This window comes from Monopterus albus, unplaced genomic scaffold (genome assembly GCF_001952655.1).
Source record: "Monopterus albus unplaced genomic scaffold, M_albus_1.0 scaffold76.1, whole genome shotgun sequence".
Lineage (NCBI taxonomy): Eukaryota > Metazoa > Chordata > Actinopteri > Synbranchiformes > Synbranchidae > Monopterus > Monopterus albus.
The window spans coordinates 1,152,722-1,177,565 of NW_018127956.1; the positions used below are offsets into that span (position 1 = coordinate 1,152,722).

Consider the following 24,844-nt stretch of genomic DNA (forward strand, 5'->3'; position numbering starts at 1 on the left):
CAATAATCAAGCAAGACTGTACCTAACATTTATTTTCTTTCTTCATGCCTGGCAGTGGATTTGATGCACATACTCCATGGTCCTATATAGGCTATTCAAACACTTGAATGGACACTGACATCCATATAAAACAGCCTTTTAATAAGAATGCTAATGTTGTAGCCTACTCATTCAGGCCTTCATGTCTTTATTTAGGCTTTGTTAAAGATGGAATTGTGCACTCTAACAATATAAAATGAGGCGATTCAGGGAGATGTCAAGAAAACATGTCAAAAAATTTCTGGACACATATAAACATCCACAAACTTATTTCAATTTAAATGTACTTAGTTATTTCCACCACTGCAAATTAATATATCAACAGAAAGTCAAACATAGGCCACTTTAAAAAGTTACAATTTTCTAACTCTATCGTTAAGCTAGGCCACACCAGATCTATATGCGGAGTTATTTACAAAATATCTATTCTTGGGTAAGACAGTACAGTAGCCTATCATTTCTGTTTTGATTCTGCTGCATGAACTGCATTACCCAGAATTCCAGGAAAGGAAACGTACTGACGTCGAGAGTGCGGCGCTGTCGTTGGCAACAGCGGTGGCTGGAGCGGGAAGGATAGAAGTGTTACTGCTACGCTTGGTCTCAGATCAAAACCATTGTTTACTTGGGACCGGGGTTATGTGGAAAGCGCTTCGAATCTCATAATGATATTAAATAAAACGCTTTAATTGTTTTAATTACTGGGGGCGGAGAGGGAGCGTCCCTCGTTATTAAATGGTCTGTTTGCTAGCTAACATCTGCAAATATGTACTAAATTACCCAGTCTAGTTGGAACAAGTTGCAGCAAGAGTGAGACATCAACAAGTGGATTTCCAATTTTCGAAATTCGCTATCAATGGCTTCCAAAGGTAAAATAAAGTTTAGAATTTTAACTGAAGCCGCTAGGTATGGATAATATTACAGCACATAACATTACAAAAGCAAAGACTTGCGTTAGAAACCACAACTTGAAACAGCACTTATCATTAGGTTAATGCAGTTAACTTTAAGGTCACTTAACTTATCTCAGCGTCTCACTGTTACATGAATTTGTTTTGATTTTTCAGGTTGGCAGCATCCTTATGTCAACATATTCAAGCACGTCAAAGTAGAAGCCTGGAAAAGGTCGGCAAAAGAGGGGGATGTGTCAGCATACACGGTAACTCCAATTGTGGTTTTATAGTTAACAGTGTACTTGACCCACAAACTGTCCTTAAAAAGTTCACATACCCAAGTAGGCCCCAGAAGTCAAAAGTGGTTCTTGTTGATTGTTTTTTTACCATAAGATTTTCTTAAGGCAACATGACAACTGTGCTTTAACTGCATGTAAACTAACTCGATTCCACTAGTGAACCGTTTCTACCAATGTAAGAAGTATCAAAACCTTCACAGAAACTTTTCAGAACAACCCTCTAGCATAAACCTCGTAAATCCCCTCCATTTGCATGCCCAAACACTTATTTTGTCCAAATAAACAACTTTGTCTCGGTCCTTCCCAACTTTCAAGTCTTCACAGGGTTTGTCAAAAGCTTGATTTTGGATGAAGTATCACATTTTATTGAGTATTCCTACCAAAGCTTATTCTCCACTCTCACGAAACCTTCCAGGACAAGACGCTGAAGTGTTCAGTGTTCCGGATCAAGGGTCCCGTTCCTGCCAACAGCTACATCCTGATACCCAGAAACAGCAACCAGTCTCTGGGGCTGACAGGGCGCTACTTCTATCTTCTCTTCAGGCCCACCCCTGGCAAATACTTTGTGGTTCACCTGGATGTTGCTGCAGAGGTATCAGACCTGATTTTATTGCATGATCCTGCATGGTTGTGTATGTGATGAAATCAAGTGTTATGGTACATATATGGCATCTAAATGACCCATGAGCTACTGTAACGTGTCCTTGTTTTTGGTCATGTGACTGGAGTTTATTTTGAAGTCCATCAAGAGACAAATCCACTGCTCTGCCTTATTAGCTTTCTTGTATTGGCATTTCAGTCTAATTAACTTCTAAATTGGAAAGCAAGCACTCTACATATTCTCACATTAAATAACATCTAATCTTGTGAACATTTTATTTGACTTCCTGTATTCACATGTTTTGGATTTCTTTTTTCAGATTTATGTGGGTAAATCCAATTGATTTAGCACAGATTCAGCCTGTCATGCTATATCACTATGTCCTTTGATATCAGTGGTGGAAAGTAACTAAGTGCATCTATTCAAGTGCTGTACTTAAGTACAATTTTGAGGTATCTCTACTTGAGTTGCTTCATTTACTGTTACTTCATTACATTTTAGAGGCAAATATTGTACTTTTTACTCCACTGCATTTATTTTATAACTTTAGTTATTAGTTACTTTTCAAAGCCAGATTAATAAAAAATACAGTATAATTATAAGACCTCATTGATCTATGGTGGGAAATTCACAAGCTACCCAGCAGTAATTCAAATTATATGCATATAAGCTGGTTAAAACTAGCTCCCCCTTTACCAGCTGCCACATTAAATATGATGTACACAATAATGCATTATTAATTGTAATACAATGATATGATATACAGAAATATGAAATGCATCATTCTATGTAATAAGTGTGTTTACTTTTACTGTAAGTATGTGTCAGCCCTGTGATAGACTGGCAAACTTTCCAGGGTGTACCCCGCCTCTCGCCCAGTGTCAGCTGGGATTGGCTCCAGCCTTCCTGCAACCCTTGTTAGGATAAGCAGTATAGATAATGGCTGGATGGACTTTAAGTACATTTTGATGCTAATACTTTGTACTTTTACTTAAGTGACATTTTGAATGCAGAACTTTTACTTGTAACAGGATTTTTACACTGTTGTATTGCTGCTTTTTACTAAGCAATGGATCTGAGTTCTTCTTCCACCACTGTTTGATAAACCTAGACAGTGTCAGTCTCTTAGTCCTATGGAATGGGCAATTTTACAACTGTGATGACTGAGTGATGGAAATTTATGAAAAATGGATGACATTTTCTTTCCCACTTTTTGTACTGTGATGTGTAGGAGGGCCAGGTGATCCGGATCTCCTTTTCCAACATGTTCAAAGAGTTCAAGTCCACAGCTACCTGGCTCCAGTTTCCTTTTCTGTGTGGAGCTGCAAAGGATTCAGTCTATGAAAGGACAGCCAAATCTGCAACGCATGGTAAAACACATGCACACACGCCACTATATATACGTATGTAGTCTTGAGTCCTATGCATTTGTTTTTCTGAGAGCCCACTTTGCTTTTGTTCTGTATATAATATAAATAATTGGGCATCTTGCTACTGTACTGGCAGTGTTTGTTTTTGTGGCCTAGGTTTGGTGGGTTCAGCTCCCACTTCAGTGCGTTGGACTTGTCTGATGCTGGATCTTCAGTACACACTCTCCGTCTACCTCAGCCGCTGCTACAGTTACCTGAAGAGCATAAAGCTTTGTTCCAACATGGCAGTGAAGAACATGTTCACCAGTGACCTGCTGCTAGATCCAGGTGAGAAATCACTTAAAATCCTTTAGGCGGAAAATATTTTCTTCACATATCTGTTGTTCAGTGTCACATTCAATCAATGTGCAACCTCAGATTTCTGAATCAACAGGAGTGTTTTCTCTATCAACAGGAGTTTCCTTCAGTGAAGCCAAGCTAATGGGTCTGGCGTCTTCTCAGGGAACAGGTCCCATGCCCAGAGAAATGTCATTCCCTGTGCCTAAGGGAGGCTCCTGGCATGACCTCTATGACTACATCAGGTATAGTTAATTCACCCAGGGCCAGAAAGTATGCTTCACTGGCATTGCGTTAAAGGAAAAATCCGCTTTGAATCACCTTTCTGTACATGAAATGTGGGGTTTTGATGTAAAGTGCTCATGATCAGCCTATTATCTGAGTTACCTGTTTTGTACTGTACCAACATATAGCTCTATCATACAGGAAGACATCCAAGTGGAAAGTCATTCTGGACTTTATAATAAATCACTAGGGGTGCCAACGTGGGTACACCAAAAAATAGAAACTATGACTTTCACAAAATACTGCTATAAACCTCTGACTTGTGGACATGTAACTGTAGAAGAGTGTATAAAATGTTTATTTTGGCTTTCAGTATTACAGAGACAATACCAGCAGTTATATGTGACTATCAAAACTTTTTTTTGCTCTAAACAGCAGTGGCGAAAAACGAGGTCTATAGTGTATATAATCACTAATTTAAGAAAATGAATGTACCTGTATTACAGTCTATTGCTATGGAGTCCCTTATCTTGTCCTACATCGACAGGTTTCCCTCAGAAGGAACGAAGTTACCCTTTGACTCCATTCAAAAGCGCAGTCCCACACCTGAGGCTGGTAAGTCATCAAATACTACACTGCTCACCATTCCCATCATATTTCTTTAGAATTTTGTCAAAAGATGTAAAAAGTTCCTGCAGGCTTTTTAAAGAAATTCCAGTTAATTCTTATTTTGCTCTGCAGTACACACAAATTATGCTGTATTCCACTCTTTTTTGTTTAAATATATTTTACTACTTATTCATCCCAATAAATTAGAGCCATTGTAGGATAAATGTTTTTTGAGTACACACTTCTAGATAATCCCAATAGGAATGTATTGTGGATGATTGACTTCCTTATGGTCATTCCCAGGATGTGTCTCCAGCCAAAGAAGCCCCATGAGAGAGTCTCACTGTGTCAACCTCAGCAAACCAGTTCAGGACCGTGTGTCTCTTATCCAGCAGATCACCACCCCAAAATTAGTGAGCCTGAAAACATGCTGTGTTTTCCTCAGCTTGATTTTTTTTTCTGTAAATATGGCTGAGCTTGTGCCTTTTTGTTGAAAGTGAGTTGTATATGAAGCTGTTTTTATTTTTCCCGTTTTCTCCTTCTGTTTTCTAAGCTCCCGAGAAATCGGACCCCGTCGGTGACCGACATACCTGAGCTGGGTGTGGTCTCCACTCACCAGAAGGATGACTGGCTTTGCCATAAATATGACCAACAGCAGCTGGAGTCAGCGTCCTCCAGCTCACAGCAACTCACATCCAGGCCACATTGCGATTCTGATGACGGTGGAGTTCATGTGTTTGTTCATCATGAGGAAAGTTTCAATAAACATGGAGAAGATGGCGAAAAAGAGGTGCGGCTTCATACAGATTATTGTGTACATTCACCCAAAATTAAAAGCAGTAGAAAAGCCTCATGTTCAGTTCAAGGCAGGTCCTTGATTACATAGTTCCTTTTGTTCACTGTTGTGGCAGCAATGAAAATACTGTTGCTCTTGTTTTATCTCCAGTTTGTTTTCAGTCCTGTTCCACACCCTGTCCATCTATCATCATCCAAAAAAACTAAGGTAAGAGATGAGGACAGTGCAGTGTGAAATGAAAACAGATGTTGTGACCTCATTTGTCTAAGAGCTCACTGCAAAATGTTGCTCTGCTTTTTCTGCTCTCATAATTAGAAGCTGCTTCCAGACCCAATTATCAGGCTCAATCGAATCATCGGCTTTGGAGGAGCCACTACTAAATATGTATGCTCATTTAGAATTAAACCATTGTCAGGCTGACTTCATATATAGTGCATTGTAGTTTTCAAGGTCATAAATAAAAAATAAAAACAGTTGTGCTTTATTAAACTGTAGGCTCTGTGGACCAAATCCGGTGATGCAGTGGTGTATCCATGTCATGCAATTATTGTATCCATGAATATATCCTCTAACCAGCAGAGATTCTTCATTGGCCACACTGATAAGGTAGGTGAGCTGCAACGTGTTGTGCTATATTACATCAGCAGCAGAATCTCTTCCCATATGTAGGATGGAACAGTGGATTCCAGCAGCATGCTAAGCAAAGTGAAGAGAATTTTCTTGTGTGTTCATTATAGAAACTAAATTTTTGCAGCATTTCCACGTTTTCATTGTAGGTGTCTGCCCTGGCTTTTAATGGCAACACAACAATGCTGGCCTCAGCACAAACTGGCAACCATAGTGTAGTTCGAGTATGGAACTACTACAAAGGAAACTGTCTGGCCATGTTTAGGATTCACGCTCATTCATTATCCTCTCTTAGGTAACTGACTGCATGTACACACACACACACTCATACACAGCTTATTTTACATTGCTTACTCACACTAATTTTGTCTTTTTTGTTCATCTCTTCCCATTTGGAAGCTTCTCACATGGCGGAGCTGTTCTCTGTGGAGTGGGTAAAGATAGACGCAATAAAACAGTAAGTGAATGTAGGGTTCTAATGGTTTCACCGTATTACAGTATATAATTATCAAAATACATTATTTGCTAATTTATTGTAGGTGTGCGTCAGTGAAGCCAGAGTGGTCCTGTCTGTACCTTCACTCACGCATGCACACACACTCATTTATTAAAAACGTGGTTTCATGTAGTGCCCCCGCAGTGGTTGTGGTTAGGAGAATGTTATGGGAAACGCATGATTGATGGGGAAACAGATTTTGACACAACACCGGTAATAAGCAAATGTGCATGCTATGATAACCATCAATTTTCCTACCAACCCCGAGTGAATGCAGATTTTCCCACATGACAAAACATTTCTCATTTGTGCACAAGTTGCACACAGAATCTGCAGAGAGTCCCACCGGTATTAAATCCACATGAAACACTCCCAAGCAACACCTTATACTGTATCATTACTTTGACTGTCTCATTATGTTTTAAATGACCTGCTAAAATTGATCCTCTTATTACAGTGTATGACTCAGCAAAGCTGTGAGCTGACTGCCTCTGTTTGTCATCCTAATCTTTCATAGCTGGTGGTGGTGTGGAACACTCTGAACGTTAGTAAAGGTGGAGAGGTGACAATATTAGCCAAAGCGCATACAGATGTGGACATTCACACATTGAAGATTGCCTTCTTTGATGATACAAGGTACCCTCCCTTCTTTGTATTGGTGTTTTTGTTGTCTGTTTAATTATATTTTCAGCCAACAGTGTGTTAGGTTATTTTTTAGTTAGATAGATATTCAGAGATTTGTTGTCTAGGACTGTTAGTGCAGCCAGGATGTCTTCCTCAGGCTGTTAAATGCAAGGTTAGTTAAAATCAGAGAAAGGCTGAAGTCAGGGACGAATGTTATTATGACGGTAAAAGTAACCATAATATTTGTCTTAATGTGTAATGTTATGTCAAATTGTTTTAGATACACACCATGAAAACAACAGCCACACACATTATTTTCTTCATGTTTTGTCTACTGCTCTGCTCAGCTGCCAAGCTGGCATATCAGGTGACGTCACGGTTCGACAGCCCAGAAATGATTAATATTGTATAGCAATGCTTGGTTCGGGGTCTTCCTGTTTCCGGGCTGCTTTTGGCAGGCTGGGGGTTGGAAGATCTCTGGACTTGAAGTGTAAATTCTTGCCTGTGACTTTTTGAATAAACCAGCACGGATAAATTTTTTATATACTCAAGTGGTCTGAGTCGTCCCTCTGAGTTCCTGGTTTGAAAGAACCGGATGAGGCTTTATAATGGTTTTCAGCCTTTAGTGCATATTTGGGAATGTTTTTGCCCTTCTATCTGTTGAACTAGTAAATGTTGACGACACTCATCCATCTGCTCCCACAGTGCTCAGGGGTCTCTCAGGACAGATCAGCTAGACCTCTGGCATTCACAAAACTTATGATCCCTTAATGTTCTTGGTAGACAGCAAGCAAATGAATCTTCAGCATCAAGCACAGGCACAGTTCAGGCAGAGCTACAGTACGTACTGTAGCTTTAATTCAGGTGCAGGCAAAGCCATACTGCACATAGGGGAATATTTAAACCTGTCACAAATTACTGTCAGGTGCACAAAACTACTAAGGCACCACAATTTTTTAGCAGTGTTTTACCAACATTGATGATGTAACTGAGCACATTCACGACTGTGAATACATGGCTGCTTCTAAGCACCTGGTGCCTGAAGTGCGCACAAGTTGATTGAGAGGGAGAGTAGCAGAAAGTGTAAGTTTACTGTGGCTGAACTAATATGGTTGAAGAAATCAACAAACATATTTTGGAGCTCCAATCACGTAGTCTTTACAAGTCAAATCATCTTTTATTTCATTCAATAGTTGGAGAATGCTTTGACCTGAAAGCTCTCATTGTGTTGGGACCTAGGTGTTTTATGTCTGGTGCATAAGGAGGCATCCTGTAATGGTCCACTGTAACACTCACCTCCTGTGTCTTGTACTCTTACTGCAGGAAAGTGTAGAAAGCCTTGGTTGAGAGCAGAAAAGGTGACCGAGCTGCTGCAGCAGCCAGAGCCTGACATGTCAGCCTCATGCTGACATGGCTGTAAATTAGTACTCGGAGATTGTGGTTGATTCTGTGACTGTGCTGGTTTCAGGATGGTGTCATGTGGCCGTGACAATATTCGTCTGTGGCGAGTGCGTAATGGGACGCTGCGCTCCTGTCCAGTAAATCTGGGTGAATACCACTCAGTTGACTTCACTGATGTGGCCTTTGAGGAGGGAAGGCCATCCAACCAGCATCTTGATGATCGAACACTGTGAGTGAGCAAACAAGTCACTGAAACCATCCCAGTATGTATATGATCTAAAGACTAAAAACGTTATTAAAAGACTGCGGTTTCCCTCTTTAACTGTCCTCCCATAGATATGCTAGCAGTCAGAGTGGTCATATCTTCGAGATTGACTACAGCAGAGTTGTCATTAGAAATGTGAGGAGGCTGTTTGCTGCACAACAGCAGCATGCAGAGCGAAGAGAGAAATGGACTTTTAACACAGGTTTGTTTGAAATAAATCGTAGAGATAAAATGGATGTTTTCTCGTAGCTTAAAGTGGGAGTTGGATAGAGCTAAAAAAAACTTTGATGCCCTCAGAGGCTTTTTACAAAGCATGTTTTTATGCCCCAGGTCCTGCCATTGCCATCAATAGCATAAGTGTGTCCTCATCGTTTTGTGCCACGGGCTCTGAAGATGGCTTCCTGCGGCTCTGGCCCCTTGATTTTTCTGCTGTCTTCCTGGAGGCTGGTAGGCACAGCAGGTCATAGCATAACATCTCCCTGCGGCAAACTAACAATAGCTGACAGTTCCCACTCCACAGGCAGTGGTCTAAACTTTAGTTCATGTATGTTTTTATTATCAGATTGTCTACTTGAGAATGTAACAGTTGCATCTTTTTGGGCTGTAGCATGAATTTTGCTACATTTTATCAAACCCGTTAAACCAACTAAAGCAAGTTTTTCAAACCTGGCATACAGTGAGGAACAGAAGTATTTGAACACCCTGCGATTTTGCAAGTTCTCCCACTTAGAAATCATGGAGGGGTCTGAAATTCACATTGTAGGGTCATTCCCACTCTGAGAGACAGAATAAAAAAAAAAAAAAATTCAGGAAATCACATTGTATGATTTTTAAAGAATTTATTTGTCTTGCACTGCTGAACATAAGTATTTGAACACCTGAGAAAATCAGTGTTAATATTTGGTACAGAAACCTTTGTTTGCAATTACAGAGGTCAAACGTTTCCTGTAGTTCTTGACCAGATTTGCACACACTGCAACAGGGATTTTGGCCCACTCCTCCACACAGATCTCCTCTAGATCTGTCAGGTTTCGGGGCTGTCGCTGAGCAACGCGGAGTTTAAGCTCCCTCCAAAGATGTTCTATTGGATTGAGAGCTCTCTTTAGCAGAGAACATCTCCTCTCCCTTTTCTCCTCTTCTTCCATCAATAGAGTCTTTGTCAGTGTTGTTCTTCATCATTTATGCATTAATGCAACATGACATAAAAGGAAATAATGTCCTTAAAAATAAAAAATGTGGGCTAGTATTTTCAAAGTGATTTGAATTTAGAGTAGTGCTTGAAGCTTTTATTTGGTGGAGAGGAGTAAAATCCTGTGATGATCCTTCATAATGTAGCTGGGTGGCTGTAGTTGTTTCATCATGAGAACAATCATGAGAATAATTTAAGGGTATTGACAGATGGTCATTTTTTATGGCATACTCCTGAATCACTTCATCATCACTATGGAAACTGTGTGTGTGCTCCTTTAATTTGAGTGAACTGAGCTGAAGGTCCCACAGATTTGTTATATTAAACTGTAATCTTCAATCATCTCTAATTTATTGGATCCCCAGCTGCTTCTCTTGCTGCCCCCATCCTTTGAGTGTCTTTGCTTGTGCATGAGTTCGCATATACATATGTATGCCATATATGCATGTGTGTCCCCCAAAGCAATAAAGTCTTTCATTTTTTTATATCTCCATCTCCCATATTCCCACCCACACATAATTGAACAGCACTGCAGCCTGTGAATATTGTGTTAGAGAGACACCCGCTGGTAGGTGTAGGGAGTGCACTTCACATGTTACCTACTGAACATAGAAGCCCTACCCATTAAGGAGCTCAGACAGGTGCTACTAATTTAGATTAATGAGTGGAGTAGAGGTGGACTTTTTCAAGGCACAGTAACAGGTCTTTGAGAGCCAGAATTCTTGCTGTTTCTCAGGTGTTTAAATACTTATGTTCAGCAGTGCAAGACAAATAAATTCTTTAAAAATCATACAATGTGATTTCCTGAATTTTTTTTTTAATTCTGTCTCTCAGAGTGGGAATGCACCTACAATGTGAATTTCAGACCCCTCCATGATTTCTAAGTGGGAGAATTTGCAAAATCACAGGGTGTTCAAATACTTCTGTTCCTCACTGTATGTATACATTTTTTTGCTGGTTGTCATCACATTTGTGTACTGATATTCTGTGAATATAACATGTACCATCTGTGCACTGTTACACACAGACCAACAAAAAAATGTATTTAAAGAATTTAACTCAGACGTCATTGTTTTCCAGAGCATGAAGGACCTGTGAGCTTGGTGTCGGTGTCATCAGACAGCCTTCAGGTCCTGGCAGCCACCTCTAATGGCAACCTGGGTTTCCTTGATGTGAGCAGCCGTGGTTACAACACACTAATGAGGTCACATACAGACACTGTGCTCTGCTTCAGTGTGGATGGCATCCGTCGGCATCTCACAACAGCCTCCTCCGACGGCACAGTGCGCATTTGGAATATGGATTCCTTGCATCAGGTCAGCCAGCACCGCATTTGTTTTTAGCAGCTATTATTAACTTGCTATAATGATCAAGTCCTACTATTTGTGTGTTTTATTAATATCTGCTATGTTGTAGAGCTCAGAGGATATCATTTTAAATTTCAAAATTTCATCTAAGAGACACTGTCTTTGAATTTGTTGAACAAGACAAATATCAGGTCTATGTACACAGTCAAACTTTAGAAAAACTAGACATTGGCATTCTATGTGGCTTTTGTCCTTTCTCTGTTGATGCAAGGCCATGTGAAGCTCTGTTTTTATTCCTTGCCGGCCTTTGCTTTAGAGAGCGAGAGAGAATATTTCAGCCTTTGATTCTCTTTGTTCCCAAAGTAAGAAACGATCAAATGCTACACACAGAGACTTTAACCGTCAACTGTAAAACTAATTTTGAAGCGAAGGTGATTATTCTTCTTCTAGAGACTCACAAGTCTCCAACTTCAAACTAAACCACAAAGTATGTATTGTTGTAACCCTCATAAGAAAATGCAATTTGAACTTGTTTTTTTTTTCTACTGTCTTGAAAATAATGATGAGTGATCTTTAAACTGAAGAAACTGACATGATCTCTGTTACCAGTGTTTTACAGTCGGCATATTTACTGTTGAGCTAATTGTCTGTCCTGCTGTCTCCTGTGCTTAGTTGTATGATTTTGTGTCTGAGGACAGCCCCTGCTCAGTGGCCTTCCATCCCAGTGAGCAGGTCTTCTCTTGTGGCTTCAGCTCCGGCATCATCAGAGTCTTTGACATCTCCAGTGCCAAGCTGCTGGTTGAACACAAGTATGTCTAAATTAATGTACTTGTTCCAACACAGGCTGCAATACTTTGCTTTTTTGGACACAAAAAGCTTGTAGAGGTGCAGTTACTATATGCTGCAGTATATTACCTAAAAATCCACATATTCTTCCCAGCTTAGCCAGTTTCAGGTTTCATCTGTTTTATAGGCACATTGTGATGCATTGATTATGATGATGTGACATATTGCTAAGCATAAAGTGTACTAGCTGTAAAATACACTCTAAAGTGACTGGAATTGTAATTTGGCATTTATAATCACGGCGCACATTTGCAATGTTACAGGCAGCATCGAGGTGAAGTGGTGGGTCTTGCCTTCTCTTTAGATGGGGAGTTCATGTACAGTGCCGACTCTCAGGGCTCTCTGGCACTTTACAACTCCTCTGAAGAAGAACACGATGTGATCAGAGTTGTGTGTATGTATACATATGTCCAACAAACACATCTCAAGTTAATTTCAGTACATTGTATGTTAGACAAAACAGAAATCACCTTAATCATACAGTAAGATATTCATACATGCACAGTATCAGATTATATTAGATAACAATTTGATTACATTCTATATATATATAATTGACAACTCTATGAGAGAATGCATGCACCTATTAGCAGTTGATGTAGTGGATAACTCAACAACTTACCAGTTTGAATCACAGACAAAAAGTTACTGATATCAGGCAGCCTTGTTCAACATGCGGGTTGTTTGATTCACTCTGATTGGCCAGGTAATGTAGTGGCTCGAGGCACTGAGCGCGCTCCAGATGCTCTCACAGTGAGCAGTGACAGCCGCTGTCTGGCTTTTGTTGGCCCCTCGGAGTACATTGTCACCATTGCTGATGCGCGCTCTCTGGATGAGGTATGTTCCACACTGTCACCTTTCAGCACCATGTACATTGCTCAGGTAACTTAAGATGAGATTTCCCTTAAGAGTTACAAAGGAGGAGTGAGGCAGCATCACTCAATGGGTATGTATGATTCTCTTTTTGGGGTTTTTCTCAAGACAATACCATAGAGATGATGTTCACAACATGAACCAAAATGACTGTAGTATAACTACTCTCACCATTTAAAACTGATTCATGATTGTGACCTGAACTTTAGAAGTCATGCTTGTCTAGGTTCATATGTCGTACTGTGTTCATATGCATCTATGCTGACCCATGCCATCTTCATGCAGCTGCTCCGTGTAGATGTGAGTATTTTGGATGTAGAGAGCCCCCATCTAGATTCTGCACTGAAGGTCTGCTTCTCACCATCCTCCATTGAACACTTGCTGGTTGCTACATCAACTAACAAAATCCTCTGGATTAGCACTAAGACGGGCTGTCTGCTCCGAGAGGTAACAACACTGAACATTAACACAGAAGTTGACTATGTTAAAGTTTGTCTCTCATTTGATCCCGTTTTCAGTGATATGTGGGAGTGTTGGTTATTGATTCCTCTCCCCATGCAGGTGTCTAAGGTGCACAGAGACCAGTGCTTGTCCCTGGATGTCAGGGTGGGATTATAACATGCTGCTTGATATTAACTCACAGGTATCTGACAGTTAAAGAATTTATATTGTTAAGAATGAGTACTACTGAGTACACTATAAAGTACCAATACTCAATGCAGTCATTCATACACTTAAGTAGTAAAATGTTGCACTCTTCATTATCATAGAAAATAGGTTGTCTTCTTTTAATTTAACAATAAGTGTATTAGTAGTTCATGTTGTGTCAGTAGTAATTGAAGCATGCATTTATCTGTACCAGATGTTCATAGGCCACAGTCAGCCCGTCTGCCAGGTGAGGTTCACCCCTGACCAATTGGGTGTAGTCTCAGTGGGAGATGCCATATTCTTCTGGGACTTCCTAGCACATCCTGCTGATTCTTTGACTGACAACTGGTAATAAGCTGATGTGTGTTTTATCCATGTTGCTATTGCTTGTGGTACACTTTGTTTTATTCTTGAATGCCTGAAACACTGTGCCTTCACTCACAGTTCACCTCTCAGAGTAAGCTACATCTCAGCCCCTAAAACAGGTAACTTAAATCAAAGTTCATAGTCCTTCAACAGGAAAATAGAATGTACCTGATTCAAATGTTCTCTTTAATTACAAATAAACTGTTGCTCTTGTGTTTTCATGTAACATCTCAACCAGACACTGAAGTGGGTAGAGTTCAGTTGTCAAATGGGATGCCTCGAGAGAAGGCACCCATCCCCTCCTCACCACCTCCACAGCTGGACATCAGCACCATCGACCAAGTTGACCAGGGCGGTATGTCCTCTTTTTAAAATTTCAGTTACCCACCAGCACATCCTATCTACTGTTAACTATATGATTAGCAGATAAAACTGAAAATCTTTATGCATACACATTAGTAGCTAATGTCTTGTTCAGCTGGGACCAGTTACAGGTTGCACGAGAAAAATAGGGTCATAACAGATCACAGATTTACCACAGAGATGTTACAATCTATACAGCATACAACACAGTATTTTGTTAAACCCTTAAATTGGAGATGCATTTCTAACCATTCTCCAGCTGGAAATAAATGTATCATTCCATTACCCATTGAACTGGCAGAGAAAGGCTTGCACCACAAAACTTTCATCAACTTTTCAGGTGTTGCAGCTCTTGCAAAAATATTGTTTTATTTGCTTATACAAGGGTTATGTCTGTCAACCTATAGAGTGGATATAGGTCATCAGGTACCCTGCTGGCATAATAAGATGGCCAAAGGAGGAGATAGAGGCCACTGACATCAAGATAAGGAAGCTCCTTACAATGCACAGCGGGTTTCACCCCAAGTCCATCATCCTAAGACTGTACACTAAGCAGAAGGAAGGAGGCCGAGGATTAGTGAGCTTCAGAGCCACTATCCAGGCTGAAACAACAAAGATCCATGAATTACATCAGGAAGATGGCCCCAAGTGATGATGTGCTTAGTGAACACCTCAGACAACAGAAACCAGAGGAACAAGGGAAGGAAGAGCAGGAGCCCTCATGGAAGGACAAACCCCTGCACAGTATGTACCAGTATCAGATAGAGGAAGTTAATACTGAAAAGTCCTACCAGTGGCTGGATAAAGCTGGACTGAAAGACAGCACAGAGGCACTAATCCTGGCAGCACAGGAACAGGCTCTAAGTAAAAGATCATTAGAAGCTGGGGTCTACCATACCAGACAGGACCCCAGGTGCAGGTTGTGCAAAGATGCCCTTCAGACAATCCAGTACATAACAGTGGGGTGCAAGATGCTAGCAGGCAGGGCATACATGGAACGCCATAACCAAGTGGCTGGCATAGTGTACAGAAACATCTGTGCCGAGTACAGGCTGGAAGTCCCAAAGTCAAAATGGGATACACCTCCAAAGGTGGTTGAGAATGACCAAGCTAAGATCCTGTGGGACTTCCAGATACAAACTGACAAACTGGTAATGGCCAACCAACCGGACATAGTAGTGGTGGACAAACAGAGGAAGAAGGCCGTAGTGATAGATGTAGCAATCCCAAGTGATAGCAACATCCGGAAGAAGGAACACGAGAAGTTTGAGAAATACCAAGGGCTGAAAGAAGAGCTAGAAAAGATGTGGAAGGTGAAGGCACAAGTGGTCCCAGTGGTAATAGGAACACTGGGGGCTGTGACCCCCAAACTGGGAGAGTGGCTCCAACAGATCCCAGGAACAACATCTGAGATCTCTGTCCAGAAGAGTGCAGTGCTGGGAACAGCTAAGATACTGAGCAGGACCCTCAAGCTCCCAGGCCTCTGGTAGAGGACCTGAGCTTGAAGGAAGGAATACAAGACCGCCCCAAAGTGGGGGGGGCGAGTGGGGAGTTTATATATATATATATGTATATAGAATTCTGAGGCTTCCAAATTAACTGTTACAGATCAGGGCAAATATTGTTCAATATAGCCTAACACAAGCATATATTAATTCTGACATTGTTTTAAATCACTAGTGGGATTAATAAACACCTTAGTTCCCAGCAAAAACAAGTTGCTTAGCAACACCAAAATTTACAGCATGGGCAACACACATCAATAACAGAGGTATTCAGTGGATGCAAGGACTTGGTGTTTAGGTTTATTGTCAACTTCAGCTGTATTTTCTCTCCTGTCTCTCTCCCACAGCTTTTGGCTCTTCATCCAACACCCTGACCACACTGGCAGTTTCAGTCCAAGCTACTGGTTTAGGTCCTTCTGAACCCAGACCGGCTGGCTCTTTCCTTAAAGTCACAGAGCTGGTCGACACATCTCCCCTTAATACCAGTCACATAGACACTGGTAAGTGCTCAGCTGCATTATTTAGTATTGGCAGTGAACTGCTTTTTGAGTTTATTTTTTATGGCAGCAATGTACCTTATCTTTTTCCAATTAATACTCTTTCCTGATTTAGCTGATTTGAAAGGGGACAAGCCAGTGCGCCCAGACTGTTATAGGCACTTTATTCCACATTTCAAGTCTTCCACTCTGAAACAAGTAAGGAGCACTTTCTCAGCTGTAGTCACTGAGTGTATCCGAATGTCTGCTGTCCAGTCTTACTGTTTTCTCTGATCCAGGCTGCTGCGGCTCCCCAAGCAGGAGAAGAGGGCATAAAGCTAAAAGCAGTGATTGGCTACAATGGCAATGGGCGTGGAAACATGGTGTGGAGCCCTGAGCAAGGTTATCATAATATACTGAAAGTAAAAGTAAATCAAAAAGTGTATAAACAAGCTTATGTCTAGTTTGCAAAATGAGCACACTAAACACAGTGAGCCGAGATTTGTTACCCACCTAAACTGTGAAGCTGGATCAAAAAGTTTCAAAATGTATTTTGAAGTGTGCATAAAGTCAGAGGATCTAATACAATGAGACACAGCAATGCTAGCTTAAATATGTCACTTGGGGTCATGACTAGAGGCTTGACACAATATTTTTCTCTTTAAATATACTGTACAGTAGAACAGCTAGTTGTCGAACGGCTATAACTAACAACAGGTTTAAATAATAGTAAACACAATAGATGTACTTTTCCATACAAGAAGATATGGAGGCACACAAATGAGAACTACTAATGATGTTTTCAATTAATAGTTTTGTGTCAGTTGGCTTGAAAATAATGAAAAATGCTTGTTATACTGTAATTTCTCACAGCTCAGGAGGATATACAGTATAATTACACAATGAAATCTAACTAAAGTTAAGCTAAATAACAAAATGGGAATAATAGTTAACTTCAGTCCTTGTTTTGCTTTTTTATGTAATTAATTTTTGTTGTAGGTTTGTTTGCGTACTCGTGTGGCTGTGTTGTGGTGGTGGAGTACCTTCATACTGGTTGTCAGAGACACTTGCAAGGCCAGAGTGAGGAGATCTCCTGTCTTGCCATTACCAGTGATGCACAGGTATGTTTCATAGTTTTAAACGTCACAGTTACGTAACCATAATTTAAAACAGCCTGTGTGACCGTGATGTGAACAGTAATGACAAAGAGCTCATGTCACTGTCTACTCAGGTGCTTTGGGTTGTCCTAACAAGGTTTGAGCTTTGTACTGTAGGTATCTTAACAAACAGTAAGTGCAGTTGGTGATGCTGCCCTCAGGCACATTCTGAATGTGTGCTTGTGTTTTGGATAAAAGCCCCCCCATGCTGAGATGTTTGCTGTTGAGTTATAGGCCAGTTTGTTCGTCCTCTGAAAATTAAAAAGCTAAAACGGCCTTAGCATTTGTGTTTTATATAAGTAGCGCGACCATCTACCTTGTTTTTATTTTGGCTTTTAATCCCTACTAATTCCCTATGTACAATTTTTTTGTTTTTTTATGCTGTTTATATTATTTATGATAGTCATTCTGTATTTTGAAAATTGTATTATTTTAAGGACTTTTTCATTAAGTGTTTTACATTTTTTACTGTGCACACATCACAGTTAACTTACACTAACAGAAACTTCTCATTTTCAGCTGCTGTCATCTCATATGACAACTGATGTCATCACGTTGTCAGCTATTTAACATTAATTCATTTATATATATATATATGTCTTGTTTTTAATGTTTTTGATGGAGCAAGGCATTTCAGTTCAGTGTGGATTAGATGCAGTGAACTGCATCAAGCTGCATCTTATATGGACTCAGTGGTGCTTTGTGTCTGTTGTGCTATCTCCCGTCCAGACAGTGGCATCAGCTGCTGGAAGCAGTAATAACAGCAGAAGCCTCATCTGCATTTGGGATGTCCAGAATGGAACTTGTCGTAAAACCATCTCATACCACATGGGGGAAGTGCAGAGTCTTGCTTTCTCCAGGGATGATCGCTTCTTTCTCTCTGTTGGTCAGAAAAATATTAATTGGATTGCATCCATCAGTTATGAATGTTTCCTGTAGATTTAAATGTGGTGTTTTGCGTCACTTTGCACATAATGATTAAAGTATAAGAAATGTCTCTGTGTTGGCCAATCAAGTGATTCTGTTTCTACTGACCACTGATTCTTTCCAATGCTCCGTAGGAGACTTTTCTGACCCTGAGGTGGTTCTGTGGAGCAGCAAGACCTTCCAGATGCTGTCTAATGTGAAAGTGTCAGGGCCAATTCACGACGCAGCCTTCAGCCCCTCAGCAGCCAGCCAGCTGGCCTGTGTGGGGAGCCAAGGGGCCTACTTCTGCCTTATCGACACCCATGGCCTTGATGCAGACCTCAAGGTAAATGACCACAGAAAAATGACGAGTTTAACTGACAAAAAACTCCTAACTTGAAATCCCCTATGTTGGCTCAAAATGTGTGACACTTTCTTTCAGGTACATTTAGTATGTCAAAGCTGGTTGTTTTGATTGGGTAAAGATTTGACCACTTTTTCTCTCTTCCAGGTTCAGAGGGTGAAAGCACCAGCAGAGGTTGGTGATGTGGAGCTGACAGCTCTGTGCTACCACATGGAGTCCTTTCTCTTCACTGCCACCAATCAAGGACATGTTTGTGTCTGGGACGTTAACACACAGCACTGCTTAATGACCTGGGAAGCTGATGAGGGAGAGATCGGTATAAATTAACTGTATATTGACCATATTTTGGATAGTAATATTTTGTAGCTAAAAACTATTAATGGTATACACAGGAAAAAATATGCATCATTTTGAGTCATGCAGCTTACATTTATTTTGGCCCTGGGTGGTTTCTATAAATGGTAATTGGTTGATATGGTTTCTTGGTGTAGGAGTGCTGCTGTGTCGAGGGAAGCGGCTGTTGACAGGCAGCAACACCTGCTGGTTGCGACTGTGGGAGGTAGAAGCTATACAGGGTGTGAAGCCTCAGGAAAAGGTCTTTGGTTTAAAAGACAGGTCTGTAGCTCATTCATGATTTGTCCTGTGTCTTATCTATGCAGTAGCTTCAGTGTTCTATGACCAGATGCTGGAACAAAACTAATCCATCTTTACTAATTTTGAGCCACTGAAAACTAAAATGACATGTCAAATTGTTGATTGGCTCTGGTTTGTAAAGTATGGCACTGGCCATGTGTGGATTTTGGTTAAAAATGAGTTATCTTTGTGAAATTACAGAAGGATATATTTTGGAGCAAAACCTGAAATTTTAACCAAAACTCTTGGTGGATGTCATGACACAAAAGGCAGGAACATATTAGAGAAGTAAAAAAAGTTTAAAGTTAAAAAAGACCAATTTTTGAAAGGAAAAAAAACAACAACCTGATTCTACATTTATCCCTTTTGGGTAACCTTAGTGAGAGTTTAGCTACATTTTGATCTGTTTAATATCTGAGTTAGCCAGTATGTTAAATTAGGTTACTTTACTTGTACCCATAGGCAGATTTGTTTTGCAGCAAGATACAAATGCAAATATAACCTAAGACAGCACAATAAAACATGATAAAAGTACTCCAGGCTCCACTAATCAGGACATAAATGAGAGGGAGAAATATCAATAAAAATGACTCCAAATGACTAAATAAATAACAATATTACAACTTAATAATCTCAGTGATGGCAGCAGGAACACAGCTGTTTTAATGATGCTTCATTCTACACCTGGAAACTAAAGACTTCCATCCAAAGAGGAGAAGCTGAAATTGCTTATGTAAAGGGTGGGAGGCATCATTTAAAATAGGGGCCACCGTCTGTACCTACTTAACGTATAGGGGCACAAGATAAGGCTGCGGCTCACCAATCGGCCAATTTGACCATTTCACAGTTTGGTTCAAGGACCACGGCACCAAAGAGAAGGATAGGGTTGGTTAAAAAAACATCATGATAAAATGTGGTCATTATGGTTTGATCAATGTGAAAAAAGGACCATTTCCTTAAACAATACAAGCACTGGTGACCTTTTTTGCATACAGCTTTACAACTAGCTTCAAAATCCAGTTTTGGGTCAACAATAGTCCCAAGGTATTTGTAAGATTGCACATAGTCAGCAGTCTGACCTTTTAATCAAAGTAAATTCACTGATGTGGGTTTTTTTTTTCTCTAAATATACCACGCCGTTGCCAACAGCTAACAATTTATTTCCAACTTTTAGGCTAATTGACTTGCTGTATAAAAAAATCTGTAATTCTCTGGGGCCTTGTAAACAATAACAGGCTGAGAAGTGCACCCATGTAATTTAAATTAGCACGAGCATGAAACTCCACATCCATCCACTCTGCTCCACCCAGCGCTCCCTCTCCCTGCTCCACTGTGCTCTACTACTATCTAATACACTCCGCCACACTCTGCTCAGCTCTTCAGATATTTGTCACTATGAAATTACAAGATGTGAGAATGCAACTAAACTTATTGATCAAGCAGAAATAATTGAAAATCTCTGATTGGTCACAGAGGTCGGTCCCACTCAAAAACCGTTAGAAGCTAATATGTCTGCACTGCTGCCAGTGCTGTTCAATGAGTCTGGGTAACAGAAGGCTTTGACAGCACTTCTCCACATTTTGGAGCAGATTTCTACAACAAAAATATTTGAAAAAGTGACATACTGTAGATTTAGGAAACATGGTACATTTATGCAAATGAGAAGTGAGGGATAAATGCTGGCTTCTGCTGGGCCTGATTTGTAGATTGATTTTTGGTCACATGTGTCTGTCCTTCAGTGGGACTAAGGTGGTGCTGGAGCAAGAGATAATGCTGGATGGAACAATAGTCAGTGCAGCTTTTGATAACACAATGGACATGGGCATTGTTGGCACCACCGCAGGAACCCTCTGGTATATCAACTGGTCAGACAACAGCAGCATTCGGCTGGTCAGCGGGCACAGGACCAAGGTACCAGTGTAGGAAATAAAAAGTAACAAAATATTGCTGGGTCCCTGGAGCTTGTAATAATATTAATGAATGATAGATAATAAACAGTTTCCCTTTTTTATTCATTGATGTATTACTATGATAACTGTTGCTATCTGATGTTAATTAATGTAAACATAATTAATTATTGATTGTGGCAAGAGGAGTAGGTAAGAAGAATGGAAAATTACCCTACATGACCTGGGAGGAAGCTTTGTTTTCCAGAAGCCAGGGTTGTCCTGCTAATATTAATGCGATGATTGGGAATTGACAGGTTACAAACTCCTGTTGTGTTTGTACCCAGACAGGGGCTTCATTCTTTTTGTGTTTCACCTCTGTGCCGTCCAGGTGAATGATGTGGTGTTTAGCTCTGACGAGAGCCATTTCGCCACCTGCAGCGAGGATGGTAGTGTGAGGGTGTGGTCAGCCCCCAGCAACGAACTGCTGGTACAGTTCCAAGTACTCGATCAGGTGAGGGAATACACTTAGGATTATTTTAAATCAATAATTATGTCAGGTCTAGTATAAACGGAAGGAATGCGGGCCAGCAGCGCATTTTTCTAATTAATGAATTATAACTTGATTGACATATTATATAAAAAAAACCATCAATCCTAAAAGGAATAGCGGTTTTTCATTTTGAACATGGCATCGGGATGTTTCCTATAGCCTTCCAGCATGTGGTGGGTGACAAGGTGGGTATGGTTACATCCACTGTGCACCATACTGCATACTCCTTTTTACTAGCTCCTGTTTTTTTTCTTCTTCTTCTTCCATTGGTCAGGCCTGTGGCTGTGTATGCTGGAGCCCTTCTTCCAGTAAAGACAGTGTGTGTTTGGCAGCAGGATACAGCGGTGGGACCCTGAGGATCTTCCGGCTTGCCTCCTCAGAGATGGAGCTGAAGCTGCATCCCCATCGGGTGGCTGTCACCGCCATCCAGTACTCAGCTAATGGTGAGAAAGAACTGCAGTGCTATTTGCAGAAATGGTGTTACTTGCATTGCAGGAGCTGTTTCATGATGAAATGTTGTTTATGGCCTGTCCCCCTTTGCCTTAGTCTTCCTCTTCTCTGTCTGCTTCCTTTGGTGAACTGTTTTCTGCTGTGCCTTTAACCACAGAAGAGGCATATGTTTGCTTTGAATATGTGTATAGAACAGTGGTCTTCAAACTTTTTCTGCTGGGCCCCCCTTTGTGGATAAAAATATGGGAGGAGGCCCCGGGGAAGACCCAGGACACACTGGAGGGATTTTGTCTCTCAGCTGGCCTGGGAACGGCTCGGCATCATTCCTCCAGAGGAGCTGGAGGAAGTGTCTGGAGAGAGGGAAGTCTGGGCATCTTTGCTTAGACTGCTGCCCCCGCGACCCGGTTCCAGAGGAAAATGGATGGATGGATGGATGGATGGATAGTTGCATAACTCCTTTTGCCCCCCCTACAGGTCATGTGATCCTTTCAGCAGGGAAGAATGGCCTGGTAGCTATCAGCAGCCCAGTGAATGGAGCAACTGTCCGTGTCATCAGGGACCACAAAGGAGCACAGATTACCACCATCCAGTGTGTGAATGAACAGGTCAGCTCACCAAGGAGCGGAGCTTTATCAGAATTTAATGTGGAAACACAATCAAAACTGTGAAAGAGGTGCAAGAGGTTAGAATTGCCCCAGTAAGCCACATTTAAGAGTGATCAGCTACAAAATCCTAAGAGTATCTCTCTCTTTTAATATCAAATGAAAACTTAAGACACCTTAGGTTTTACGCTAACTAGTTAGTCCCTGATTAATTTAATTTATTCAATTTCAATATATTCCATCGTGTCTTTATTCCTGAAATAGGTGTACTTGTACTGTAGTTTGCTTTAAAATGATCATTTCAAATCTGCCTCACTTTTCAAATGCACTTTTAATTTATGCATCACCTTATCCTCACACAGTGTTAGTTGAAGTGGCAGTCCTCTTCTTTAGCACAAGTGCTGTTCATGAGCTTTCTGCATCTGCAGCATAAAAGACTATGGCTTGTATGTGATGCTGTTCAAAATTTGCTGTCTGACATTGTTCTTCTCATACTTTATGACATTTTTTCATCACTTTGTGTCTGAGGATGTTTTATCTTCTAATCCACAGTGTAGGAATTTCGGGCTGGAAGGAAATGAGTTGTGGTTGGCCATCAGTGGTGATAGACGCATCAGTGTGTGGGCTGCTGATTGGTTGAAGGACAAGTGTGATCTGCTAGACTGGCTGACACTTCCTGCTCCAGCCTATTTTGGGGTACCGTTTATATTTTAAGTAGCAGTGCATAGTAGCGACTAACAAAATCACTACAAATGTGTATTGTTTTCTTGTTCTCTACGTGTTTTTTAAGGCTAATAAAATGCTCGATTTCCCTTTAGTTAGATAAAATACATTTGCATATTTTATACAAGGTCAAACATTTAACTATGAGACTGATACCTTTAACCCTTTAGCCATATAATTCTCAGGAATTTATCTGTTAAATCAAATGTTTCTTGTAACTTCACATGACAAACAACATGACATGATTGAATGTATTGATACTTCCCTCAGCTACCAAATAAAATTTCTTACAAAAACCTAAGCTCAGTCCATGTTTGACAGTTAGCTGGTATATATTTCTGTAAGCTCTTTGTGTTGCAGGATGACAGCCCACCTCTGAGCCTGGCTGCCTTCTGTCCAGCAGACCCTGGCCTGTTAGTCTACACTGGCTATGGAGTAGAAAAGGAGTTGTGCTTCTACAGCCTGAGGAAAAAACAGGTACCAAAGCTCTCCCCTGTGCTCTGATTTTTTTATTCTTTATCTCTACAGGGCAGATGTTGCTGGTAGAATATTTTATGTGTAATTTCATACAGTATACTTTTTTTTTAACTACAGATAATCAAAAAGGTTGCCCTGCCCGACTGGGTCACATGCCTTAGCTTGTCCTCAAAGAGTCAGCTCATAGCTGTGGGATCAAAAGGTAAACTCTGGTCTTGTTTATATGAAATATCTTCATATGGTTCTAGTAAAAAAGAATTGTAATATAGGTTTGGGGCAGGTTTGTTATTATCTTCTCATTACATGTCTAATCTTTTATCAGGACGAGTGTTGAAGGTGATCAACTCGAGCAGTGGCAGGTTTCAGGACTTCCTGCAGCACAGTGACTCACTGCAGACGTGTCACTACTCCCCCTCTGGGACACTTCTGTTCTCTGTGGCTTATAATGAGATCTTTCTTTGGGAAGTGTTGGGCCTCTAAGGGCCTCAGATTTGTTTATGAACCCTCAGACCTATGAGATTGGTTCAAATTCACATGTGCCTGGTTTAAATTGTTACTTCAAGTGATTTTATTGTTTTGTAATTTTTTTAATTAGTTTTTAATCTATCTTTTTATGGAAGTAGCAATAATTTGTGGAGAAACTTTACGTGAGCATTCCCACACCTGACTTTAGAAAATGAAAATAAATACCGATATTATTTTCATTAAATGGATTGTTTGGTGTTTTGCAGTGACTTATAATGCTTAACTATTTTTTCCATTTAAATGAAAGTTAAGGTAATCAATTAGTAATTACAAATTAAGCAAAGACAGCATGTCTTAAACTGAATAAAATGCACACGCTGTTCCCATAGCATTGTCCAGCAAAAAACAGATCAAATGACTGCATAGTGATCCCTCAGAACAGTACTATCAGTATTTCTACTTCCATTTTTCCAAGGT

The 24,844-nt window shown here is 40.5% G+C and overlaps 1 protein-coding gene across 1 annotated transcript; it reads left to right on the top strand.

The window, feature by feature from the left end:
- Positions 1–555: 555 nt before the first annotated feature.
- On the top strand, positions 556–24,575 carry wdr90 (WD repeat domain 90). The gene is given in 44 exon segments (XM_020606288.1): positions 556–905; positions 1,104–1,195; positions 1,644–1,820; positions 3,061–3,199; positions 3,356–3,526; positions 3,654–3,780; positions 4,308–4,375; positions 4,673–4,782; positions 4,923–5,159; positions 5,316–5,372; positions 5,481–5,549; positions 5,661–5,771; positions 5,942–6,087; positions 6,192–6,249; positions 6,806–6,924; positions 8,381–8,542; positions 8,650–8,780; positions 8,909–9,025; positions 10,848–11,083; positions 11,747–11,883; positions 12,184–12,314; positions 12,627–12,757; positions 13,079–13,240; positions 13,355–13,398; positions 13,400–13,436; positions 13,656–13,789; positions 13,886–13,926; positions 14,046–14,162; positions 16,023–16,175; positions 16,288–16,370; positions 16,451–16,553; positions 17,151–17,272; positions 18,038–18,194; positions 18,370–18,560; positions 18,726–18,894; positions 19,070–19,193; positions 20,951–21,122; positions 21,489–21,611; positions 21,925–22,093; positions 22,575–22,705; positions 23,255–23,398; positions 23,786–23,902; positions 24,020–24,104; positions 24,225–24,575. Coding segments are annotated over 44 exon segments (5,475 nt in total). The 5' UTR covers positions 556–892; the 3' UTR covers positions 24,383–24,575.
- The last annotated feature ends 269 nt before the right edge of the window (positions 24,576–24,844 follow it).